The sequence below is a fragment of the Cicer arietinum genome, chromosome 7, assembly GCF_000331145.2.
Source record: "Cicer arietinum cultivar CDC Frontier isolate Library 1 chromosome 7, Cicar.CDCFrontier_v2.0, whole genome shotgun sequence".
NCBI classification, from domain to species: domain Eukaryota; kingdom Viridiplantae; phylum Streptophyta; class Magnoliopsida; order Fabales; family Fabaceae; genus Cicer; species Cicer arietinum.
The window spans coordinates 5907903-5919417 of record NC_021166.2 but is presented as its reverse complement, the minus strand read 5'-3'; the positions used below and the strand labels follow the sequence as shown (position 1 = coordinate 5919417).

The 11515-nt window shown below is 26.6% G+C and overlaps 3 protein-coding genes across 3 annotated transcripts in view; 1 reads left to right on the top strand and 2 right to left on the bottom strand.

Moving 5' to 3' along the window:
* The window catches only part of LOC101493889 (uncharacterized), a 4205-nt gene extending 3230 nt beyond the window's left edge, over nucleotides 1-975 (top strand). Inside the window, exons 5-7 of the mRNA XM_004508559.4 lie at nucleotides 7-41; nucleotides 302-412; nucleotides 500-975. Coding sequence (XP_004508616.1) covers nucleotides 7-41; nucleotides 302-412; nucleotides 500-578 — 225 coding nt within the window. The 3' untranslated portion in view covers nucleotides 579-975. The remainder of the gene's footprint in view (nucleotides 1-6; nucleotides 42-301; nucleotides 413-499) is intronic.
* A 30-nt stretch (nucleotides 976-1005) lies between these two features.
* On the bottom strand, nucleotides 1006-3452 carry LOC101506790 (uncharacterized). The gene is made up of 5 exons (XM_004508344.4): nucleotides 3037-3452; nucleotides 2015-2743; nucleotides 1837-1916; nucleotides 1628-1699; nucleotides 1006-1428 (listed from the first exon to the last, which is right to left on the bottom strand). Exons 1-5 carry the CDS (start codon nucleotides 3361-3363, stop codon nucleotides 1182-1184), a joined length of 1455 nt encoding a protein of 484 aa, XP_004508401.1. The 5' UTR covers nucleotides 3364-3452; the 3' UTR covers nucleotides 1006-1181.
* A 5322-nt stretch (nucleotides 3453-8774) lies between these two features.
* Nucleotides 8775-9635, bottom strand: LOC101506464 (uncharacterized). Its single transcript, XM_004508343.4, has 2 exons — nucleotides 9392-9635; nucleotides 8775-9069 (listed from the first exon to the last, which is right to left on the bottom strand). The coding sequence occupies exons 1-2, from the start codon at nucleotides 9524-9526 to the stop codon at nucleotides 8917-8919; spliced, it is 288 nt and encodes a 95-aa protein (XP_004508400.1). The 5' UTR covers nucleotides 9527-9635; the 3' UTR covers nucleotides 8775-8916.
* Between the last annotated feature and the right edge of the window lie 1880 nt (nucleotides 9636-11515).

The following is an 11515-nucleotide window of genomic DNA, read 5'->3' as shown; positions in this document are numbered from 1 at the left end:
AAAAAGGTTGATGCAGCTGACGGAGGCAATGATGCTGAACAGTAAGCCCCTTGATCTTCCTAATTATTATCTAAGTAAACAAGTTTCTCTAGATTTGATGTGTCAGTGTGGTTGTGGCTGATTAGTTTTTAGCTTTTAATGCTCAAGTCGAGTCTATGCCAGGGATATTATGATACTTTGTTCTGCCCTTGAATGCTTACATAAAAGTTCTACTATATTTTGTTTTTATTTGTTCATTTAGCTGTTCAAAGTTCTTCTATCTTCCAACATAATAAAACAAAGTTAAAAATCATTTTGGTAGATGTTACATATGCCTGGCGGAGTATGAAGATGGGGACCAAATACGAGTTCTTCCTTGCAGGCATGAATATCACATGTCGTGTGTCGATAAGTGGCTGAAGGAAATACACGGGTAACCCGATATTTTGTCTCATTTTTCCTGATTTACCTGTTTAAAATATATTAGTAACCATTTTTTTCTGCTTCTCTTCTGTTACAGTGTATGTCCTCTGTGTCGTGGCAATGTTTGTGGAGGGTTAACAGAGTCGTCAGCACACTCAGAAGTGCAGTCTCAGTGATATTGTACATTGTACATAAATAGTTTAAATCTAGGCCAAACTTCAATTTACGCCTTCTACATACTACACTTCACATCAATTTGTTCCTCCAGAAATTAGTGTCATCAAAATGGTTCACTTTAAATCTTTGACTCCCTAATTAATATCAGAATTTTTGAAAGATTAAATTGATGTTAAGTGTATTGGACCCTTGGCAAATCAAAGATGCATAAGTGATAATCGTCAGCCTAAAATCCATTGGACCCTTGGCAAATCATAGATGCATGCATATATAACTAATTAACAAGGTGAAATTTTATGTTTGATACGTTAAGGATTGATATCATGAAATTAGTGTACAGTAGTTGAACTCCTTTTTATGCTCTTAAAGTCTTAATAATATTATTATATTTATGCAGATAGGTTCTGAGGGGCATAGCTCAAATGGTTGAACTGAAACATCAAGTTTGAAAAAAAGTCTTCAAACCCTGACTACTAACATATATAATAATAATATAACAATTTAACATTTGCCTATAGTAAAATAAAATAAATCCTAGAGATGGATTTCTTAGAGGAAGAAGCTGATCAAGACCTCAGCTTAATTAGTTCCACACGCTCTCCTCATAAGTTATAACCATGAGAAAATGGATTGATGTTACTACTGCTAACTGAATTATTATTATCATGATGATGAACAAAAAGATTTGGATGAATGTTTTCATCATCATCAAACATTGTCCATCGCTTTGAGTTGCCTCCACGTTTTTCTTTTGCAATGCTCCGCATGTTATCCATTTCTTCAACGTGGTTTTTGAATTCCTTTTTCACCACATCCAGCACAACATCACCATATCGCTCACACCATGATCTTCAACACAGTAGATAGAGAGAGATACATAAGATAAGAAAGAGACTTAAGTAATAAAAAATTGAAACCACATGAAAGAGGTGTTTAATTTTGAGTTTGTTTGTTGCAGTGAAAATTATTGTTTTTTCTATTAAAAAAAGAAATTATAAAAAATGATATTTTTGGGAAGTACTTAAAAATAAGTTATAAGTTGACTCACTTCGGAAAGTAGTTTTTCAAATCAGCCTTATCCACTGGAATTCTGGTAGAAATTGCTTCAATCTGATCATTCCTGTATGCACAAAACATATTCAAACAAAAGTTACATTTCTATTCTATGCAAACAATAAGTATCATTTTTCCAAATGAAGTTTATTATGATATATAACAAACAGTTAAGAGAAATTATATAAATGAGAAAATACTAACGAAAACTTAAGATTTGGATTTGTGCTGCTGAGTTCTGTCTGAATTCTTGACAACTCCTTCTTTATATTGTTTCCCAAAACCTATTTACAATTCACAATAAAATTAATGTCCAAAATTAACTCAAATGAAATAACATTCATAGATTGAAAAAACATAATGAAAGAATTAAAAAATAAACCTTATCTATGAAAAAATCAGATGGAGAACCATCAGAATGCAACTTTTTCTTTATCAACTTAGTGTCTGGTCCCTCCCCAACAGCTCTTGCAAAAGCCTCACTATCAGATCTCTGATTCAAAGGCAAAGGAGCTGTTTCATCATCATCGTCCAATTCACTTCTCTTCCATTTCTTGAATCCATCAAATCCCCATTGTTTTTTCACTGATTTCCCTCCTTTTTGTTCCATCTCAGAACCACCATGTCCTTCTCTTTGTTCCTTATGAAACAAAGTTCTAAATGGTTTTCTCTTCAACTTCTCCGAACCAGAGCTGCTTTGCTTCGGTGGTTCGGGTGGTCCGGTTTCCTCCATAAGAATTGAACCAGCTTCACTTTGTTGTTTTCCTTTTGAATGCAATGAAGGTGAATCAAATATGCTCTTTTCAGACCAGTTTTTGTCATGCTTGTTATTGGAAGAAACAAAGCCGAAAACGGATGCTGCTCCTTTAATCTGCTTTAAAGCTGATCCTTGATTAGATCTGGTCTTAGAATTCAAATTCTCTTTGTTTTTATCATCCTTCAAGTCAATAACTGACCACTCCTCTTCTGAATTCTCTTTTGAGTCTTTCAATTTCGATGCGATTATATCACTAGCTTCAATCTTAGCTCCTTGTACTGCTAGTCTTTGTACCAATGGCCTTTTTGAAGAATGATAGTCTTCTTCAGAAATGCACTTGGCATAAAGTAGTTCCTGGTAAGGTAAAAAAATAACAAGAAACATTTCAAAGTTTGCATCTTTAACGTATGAAAAACTGACAATCTCTGCTTAAATGAGAAAATATTTTTAGTAACTTCAAAAAGTTAAGGCAAATTTGATTTCTGAAATATTTTCTATTTTTTTTTAAATTGTGTTAATTTGACTTGAAGTGAATAATTGTCAAAAACAATAAAAATTTAAAAGAATTGTTTTCATTGTTTCTAGAAAATATATATATCCCTAGCACATAATTGGTACTGAAATTAAGGTTCATTGACAGAACTAACCTGCAAAAACAGAAGCTTATCTCTTAATATAACAGCGTGTTCTTGTTCTGGAGTAGAAGCAATAAGTGTCTCAAGCAAGTGAGTTTTGAAAGCTGAAACTTCAGATTCAGCCACAATACCTTCTTTGTGGAGACCCATCAGATTCAAAACTTGGTGAAAAGTGTCTTGTTGCCATTTAAGATTATCAGATTGTAGCTTTGATAATCTGTGCTCTGCTGAAGGCAAAGATCGTTTTTTGAAGTTGAAAGGAAGAATTGTTTTGCAGAAAGAGGTGATTGAATCGTGGAGGGTTGAATAGTAAGTGGGGGTGTAGTTAGAGTAAACCATTTTTGTTGTTATGTTGAAATAACACAATTTTTTTCGGAGATGAAAGTTTGAGTGGTTCTGGTCTGTGTTGCTTTTGAATTGTTATTATTATTTCGAAACGGTCACTTGATGTTGGAAACTAGCCGTTAAGGGATTTTTTATATTAATATTAACTTTTCAAATTTTTACATTAAATTGCCAATGTAAAATACTAAATTATCTTACTGACTGAAGAACCATTCAGGAATTCGTTATCTTGACTTGCAATCTCGTGAATAATTTTTTCCTAGGCCTAGTAAAAGCTCGTATCATGTGAATGAGATTCTTTTTTTCTTTTAATAATTCAGTTATAGATTATTTAATAAATTAAAAAAAATTAAAACACTATTAATACAATAAAATAAATTAAATTTAAGAAGATAAAAAATATGGTTAATTAGATGTGCCAGAACAAATATAGTGTTATATTATTTTAACATCTCATCGTATTTTATAGATAAATTTATATTATTATAATAAAAATAATAATAATTATAATAAAAAATAGTAAGTTATATTAATAACATACAACAAAATACATTAAATAGAGGAAAAAAATCATATCAAATTGAAGAAAAAAATACAGATTAAACACATATTTTGCATGTATGAGGCTATAATTGAGATATGAAGGTCATCAATTCATAAGTTTGATCTTCCAATAAGTGTAAGTGCACAATGACTTTAGAAACTCATACGTTTCATTTTCCATGGCCTCATACATACTATGAGTTTAATCTTTTAAATTTGATGTATTTTTTTTTTCTTCTTCATTTTATTTATTAAATCCTAAAAAAAATAATTGGAAAAAGTGGTTAACAAAATAGAATTAAGTGTCTAATTTATCGGAAAAATAAAATAGAATTGTTATAATAATATAAATTTATCAATAAATTAAGATGGAGTTGTTAAAATAATATAAAAAATTATTTTTTTCACACATTTAATTAACCATATTTTTTAATTAAATGTATTTTATTTTATAAATAACATTTTAATTTTTTAAATATTTTAATTTTATTATATAATCAATAAATGAATTATTAAAAGGGTGAAAACCCACAATGTTATCTGCTTACAAAAAAATATTAATTGAAGGGATCTATTTTCAACAACATATTTTTAATAATAATTAATTGTAACTTTATTTGAAGAAAAAAAAAATTGAAGGAAAAAATGAAGACTACACAAAAATATAATTTTAAATAATATCATTTTATCACAGTCATGAGTAATGTTCTCTTATATTTATTAAATCAAATATACATTTATTATATTCAGGTTTCTCTATTATTAATTACTAATTAAATTATACTAATCTTGAAACAAAAACTAATTAAATCATCAATCTTATGTAATTTGTTTCATAGCCAAACTAAAATACAACAAAATCTTCAATTAATGCTAGGAATTAAAAAGAAAGCCTTTGGACATTTACCTTGACCATCAAATAGGCATTATACTTTATAGATAAAAAAATAAAGAGTCAGTTGTACTCTATAAAGTATTATTTATTATTTTATTATCTCAAATAATTTATTAATTAGACAAACTATTTTAGGATGGAGACTTTGAAAAGAAATGGCAAATTAGGAAGATGCGCAATGGATTGGTTCTATATTGAGAGCATGGACAACAAGATTATTTAAGAGGATATACTATACGCAGTTGTTATTATACTATCATTCTTAGTAACTAATACTTTAATTTTTTATAGCATATTGTCTCAATAATAACATATAAAACTCAACTTTAAAAAAAGATAGAGATAATTAATTATTTTCATTTAAAAAAGTATAAATCGAATAATTTTATCAATTTTATAAATAGTCTAAAGTTTTTATTTATGACGAATCAAATAATCAAAATCTCAAATACAAAACAATCTAACTGATCGATATGTGTTAGTGTCGTTTGCACGTAGTTAACTTACCAAAAATTCATATAGTGCTAAAAAAATTCATCAACCATCAAATTCTAATATTACGGTGACTCAAAATTAAAAAAAAAAATTCTCAATATATAAATATATTAGAGTCGTAATTTAAAGAGTCTCATTTTAGCTTTATAAAAAAAAAAACAGAACAAAAAGAGTAGGATTTTAAAGTCGAATTGTGCGTCAACAATCAAAATAAATAAATGTAAGGCTCTGTTACGAGAAAGAGAAACAAATGAGTTTTGAAAAAAAATTAAATTCATTTTTTTATAAAGCATCTTTTACTTGTAAGGGGATTAGAAAATGTATTTAGTGTGGACAATGACCCTACTCGACACTAAACAGATCTCATATGATTTTATTTAAGTTACATATCATAAGTTATGAGTTTGTAACTTGAATGGTCATAGGATTTTTATTTTATTTTTTTAAAATCATAAGATTTTCTTCTATGCGAATAAAACAAATTAAGAGTGGACTTCTTAAAGAATGAAATTTAGTGAATGATGAATGGTAATCATAGAAAACCCATTGACATAAAATCTTTGGCATTGTAGTATTTTATTGATCATCCTCTCACACTTCACGAATTCACCAACACAAATTCTTCAGAATTTATTCGTGTATTGTTGCACAAATTTTCAACTATAGATTTCGCCAAACAATCGTTCAATGGTGAAACTGATGAAAATCCATAAATAAAAAAGATGAGATGAGAAAATGAAGATAATACATTTTCTAAAGAATTCTCATAAGAAATCTGAAAATTTAATAGAGTTAGTTATAGAGTTAGATAAATCCTTGAAAACTTCCCCCTCACATATTATAATCGTGTGATACAGATTCGTTAACTGAATTTCCTCAATTTTGTGTAAAAAAGTAACGGAATCTATGTGAATGACACTATTCTTTGACGGTGTACTTGATATCTCAATGGACAAACACTCAAAAACTAGACTAAGACCACGAACTGTAGTCACTGCTTAAACAGTTTCAACACATTTTATTAACTTCTCTCTATTCCGAGTAAAGAAAAATAAAAAATTAACTTCTCTATATTACTTTTATTCTAACGAGAAAAAAAGACAACTAGCAAGAAATTCGTTCTATCTAGAATTACACTCATTCATTCATATTTTACTGGTGTCTAAATTTTAAATAAAAAAAATTAATTTATTTAACTATAAAAAATATTTATCAAAATATTTTTTACATTTAGAAATTGTTATGTGTTTTTCTAATATTTATCAATAATAAATATTTGTCGCGTATTTTTTTATGTATATTAGTGACAAATATTTATTCAGTGATTTATATATTTATCACCGACACCATAATTATTGTTGTGTATTAAGACAAAATACTTATCTAATATTTTATTTATATTTATCAATTATAAAAATTTGTCATGTGTTTTTTTAATATTTATCTTTAATAAATATTTGTTTTATATTTTTTTTTATGTATTAACATCAAATGCTTATACTATAACTTTTGTATTTATCTCTGACAATATTTATACCATGTAAATTTTTATATTTATCACAGATAAATATCTGTCTACTATTTTTTAATAGTGTTTGAAAATGAAAGAAAGAAGAAAAAAATAAAAAATAAAAGACTAACAAATATTTATCCCGTCAATTTATTTATTTATCAATTATGTAAATTTATTGAAACTATATTCTTTTGGATAATTACATTGTTGTTTCGTTATTGCATCTATGAGTGCTTTTGTTGTCTCGTTATGCATCTGTCCGCAATAAATGAACGATGCAGATCTACGCGTCGTGAGACTAGTTTGCAACAATTTAGAAAACCGTTCTCTTAGTTGTTAGAAGATTTGCAACGATTTCTAACCACCTTTAAATATGTTGTGATAGTTACAATATGTCGTTAAACACACTAAATTTATTAGTTTCTATAGAATTGTGACAATTATCAACTGTCGCTATATACGTTTTGAGACAATTTAAAATGTGAAAGCCTAATAATTTAAAATATAAAATTATTATCCAATTTTTTCCTATTTTTTTTTTTTATCAATTATTCATAAATATCATCCACATAATTAAAATACACAGCTATATAATTATTGCGACTAAATCCAATTTATATAATTTTATCAAAAGTAATAACATCAATTCATACATTAAACTTAATTAAAAAAATAAATAAAATAGTTTAAATATTCAAAATTCAAAACATTAATGAAGTTGCTAAACATACAAATCATCTCCATCAAACATTGAAGTTCATCGAAATATCTAATTAGCCTCTAATGATGTTGCTCCACGATCATCAGGTCGATAGCTAGACTAAGAGAAACGTCTACCATTTATTGACTATTATATGTCTCTTGCATGAAAAAAAAGTATATATTAACCTCAATTAATCTTGATAAATATTGTCAAATACCAATTAATTAAATTTTTCATATGGCTAGAAGCAATCATTACACAATTGATATTTTTAACCTAAATAAAATTAAATCATTCTGTTAAAAATTGATTTTATCAAGAATCACAAAAAAACCCTAAAAATTAATAGTTAAAGAGTCACAAAGACAAAATCAACAAAGAAACACACATAGTTTAGCCACGACTTCACCTTAAAAAAATTCATACTTTTTTCTCAATATTAATGTCATGAAAGAAAGATATTAAATATCTGTTAGAAACTTGTGAGATGCAGAGAAAACCCTAAACCAACAAAGAAAAATATTTATTGAAGATAAAATCAGAATTTGATGTTACCTTTTATTAAATCATTCTAGAAATACCAAATCATGATTTGTAAATCAATAAATGGATGCTGATAAAGGAATTAACAACAACGAATCAAGAAAGTCTAACAAAAATATTTTTGTTTGAAAGCTAGATGCCAACATAAGATTTCAAATGAATTTAAATGTTAAAAATATATTTTTTTTGAAAGCTAGATGCCAACCTAAGATTTCAAATGAATTTAAACGTTGTTTTGAATATGTTTTCTATCTAAATAAATAATTACTTATTTGAGAAGCAAAACACTGTTGTTGAATTTGATAATAAAAGATTATGCAATTGATTCAAGTCAAATAAATTGATATGAAACAAAGAAAAATGTATCTAAGTTAGATCCAAATGAGAAACTCAATAATAAATGAAATGCAAAACGAAAAAGATTGAAATTGAGAGTTGTTACGAGAGTACATGAGTTACAATAATATCACATAATTAAAATTGTAGAAAAAAAGATAATAGACTAAAATGTTGACTAAAATTAAGTTAAGGAAAACATATCACATAATTAAAAGAGACTATAATTTAAACTTTTTTTATTAATATATAAAATAATATTTTTTATTTAAAATATAAATGAGACACTATAAAATAACAACGGCTTGATCCTACAAGAGGACGAATTTCTTGCTTGTATGTATAAATAAATAGACTCATTAGTCAATTTGATCAAGTTATTTTTATAAATGAGATATTACTCACTTATAAAACATTACATATGTATAGGAAAAAAAAAATTACATAACATTTCTTTCAATATAAGAAAGAGAGAGAAAAGAGCAATTTATGTATGAAGGATTCCCCTATTTGGGTTCACTAAGGTTTTAGTTGTGCAATAAACCACAAATAAGACTTGTTCTTTTCTGGCTTACTTGCTGTGAACTTCTCATCTAATCTCCGTTTGGCTTCTCTTGCTGATCCTCCCAGTTCCTCATCTGAGAATGATTTCACCTTTAACACGCTTCTTTCCTGTTTAATTATATTCAAACAATAAATCTCAAAATTTAGATGCATTTCATCTTAACCAACCATGAAAATCATCTAAAGATATGACAAATTTTTTGATATATTTTATTTTAAAAAATAATATAAATCAACATATAATATAATATCATATTATATTATTCTTTTTATTTTTATTTTTTAAATATCAAAATATAAAATTAATTTTTCAAAATACACGAATTTGTGTATAAGTATATTAAAAATAAATAAATGCATTTGAAATTGAAATCAACTTAAAATTAGGCAGGGACCTTAGAAAGTATACAATTAAGAGTACCAAACTAACCATTAAAGAGGGTGAAGAGGCTTTGGGTTGGAGGTTTCTTGTATATAAACCAAGTGAGGGTGTTGTTGTGGAATCACAACTTCCTCTGCTCTGATGCAACCTTCTCTTTCGAGCACATTCAACTCCTGGAAGCATTTTTTTTTTTAGTTTAGAGCCACAAACAGTGTCTTAAGATAGTTTATAATATAAATATAATTATCGGAAGCAACTCAATTGATGAAGAATAATCTTGTCTTTAGATTCAGAATGGAATAAATGCTATATAGTAGTATATTATGATAAGAGGAAGAAAATGACACCACATGTACATACCTGGAAGGTTCAAGGAAGGAAGGTAGCAACATCGTGAACTTAATTTTTTAATGTTTATTATTGTTGAACTTAATTTTTTAATGTTTATTATCCACACCCCCCAATATACGAAGGACACGTCTGTTTGGCGTGTCAATTACTCAATCGGTCAATACACATATTTATTACTCCGTCCAAAGCTTTTATGTGGAAAAAATGTGCTGAAAAAGATATTTAATTTTATTATTTTATTATTGCATTTCTAACTAATAATATAAGGCAAGTACGTAATTCAATTGATTTAAACTAAAAATAAAAGATGAAAAGAACACGAGATCAAACTTAAATGGATAAAAAAATAATATTAAAATTACAGTTTGTTAGTATTAACTTTAATTATTTCAAAAAAAGTATATTATATAGATTATTCTCAATTTATTATTTTTTTACTTTATTTTATTAATAATATTTATAATGATTACACCAATATTTAGACTATAATCTAATTATATACTATATTTGTCTTTATATATAAAATCCATTTGAAATTTTTTTATAACTTTCTTTAGATTGTCAACTACATTAACTATTTTTTTTACTAATATATTCTAAATTTATATATTTTTCTAGAATCAATAATAAATATTATAATAAAACTATTAACTAACTCTATCTTGAAAAGAATAATAAAATTATTAATAAAAATTTAATATTATTATCAATTATTTAAATTCATGTGATTTGATTAAAAGTGTCTTACATATATAATGATAGCGGTAGTGCATAGTATTTTTATAGGATTGGACTCTAATCCAAATTTATTATTCATGGACATGATGCCATCGGTACCGTGTTTGATAGTGTTTCATAAATTAACATTAACAATTTATTTTTCTTTTAAAAAAATATTAACAAATCTCTATAGATGGAAGGGAGATTTAAGTTTAAGATATATGAAGAAAAAACTAGGCCCAATCTTGAATCAGGTCTCCATGAAAATTAGGGCCAACCAAACCTCAGTTATTGGGCTAAATTATCAACACCCCTTACTTACTAAAGTACTTCAAACACTGGTAAAAAAAAAAAGTAGTATGAGTATATGCAAGTGAATTTTGCACTATCCACTAATAAAATTAATTTTAAAAAGATATTTGTTTGATTTAAATGTAAGTAGTTAAGATTCATATTGAATGTGAATGAATTAAATATTACATATATAAAAGTAATAGTTTATATACTTAATATCTTAAGATTTTAGATAAAGATATGATGTTAAAGTCTCTCATAATGCTGAAACATTTGATATGTTGTTGCTCTCATGTCCCTAACCTCCCCAACATCATCTTTTTATAAAATAAGAAGTTTTTTGTTTGTATAGTTATAATTATACATAAACTAAATAATAATTAGAAAAATTGTTCTCAAATTAAACTACATATTATAGAAATATATATTATAACATGTTTCATATTATGAAAACATTATTATATTTTTTTAAAGTCAATAGGTGAGGATACACATACAAGTACCTTAACCCCGCTCCCATTAACTTAAGAGAGTGCTATTTAATTTATATATTTCACATGGGATCAATTACTACTACTTCCGAAGGGAGGTTTATCATTGATACCAGTAAATAGTTTTCTTATGCACAACAGTTGAAATTTCTTTATCCATGACTTGTTTCAAATAATCATATCTCAGTTATAGGTTTAGGAAGAGAAGAAAGAGACATTAATTATAAAATATTTGTATAATTTAGAAATATGCAAATAAGATAAATAGTTATACAAAGAATACCGGTTTCAAAAAAAAAAAAAAAAAAAAAAGAGG

Coding starts and splice junctions, on each gene's coding strand:
- LOC101506790 (XM_004508344.4), bottom strand. CDS start 3,363: ATGGTTTACTCTAACTACACCCCCACTTACTATTCAACCCTCCACGAT. Junction 2,744..3,036: donor ATAAGCTTCTGTTTTTGCAG/GTTAGTTCTGTC, acceptor TTACCTTACCAG/GAACTACTTTATGCCAAGTG. Junction 1,917..2,014: donor CTGATTTTTTCATAGATAAG/GTTTATTTTTTA, acceptor AATTGTAAATAG/GTTTTGGGAAACAATATAAA.
- LOC101506464 (XM_004508343.4), bottom strand. CDS start 9,526: ATGCTTCCAGGAGTTGAATGTGCTCGAAAGAGAAGGTTGCATCAGAGC. Junction 9,070..9,391: donor CCTCTTCACCCTCTTTAATG/GTTAGTTTGGTA, acceptor ATAATTAAACAG/GAAAGAAGCGTGTTAAAGGT.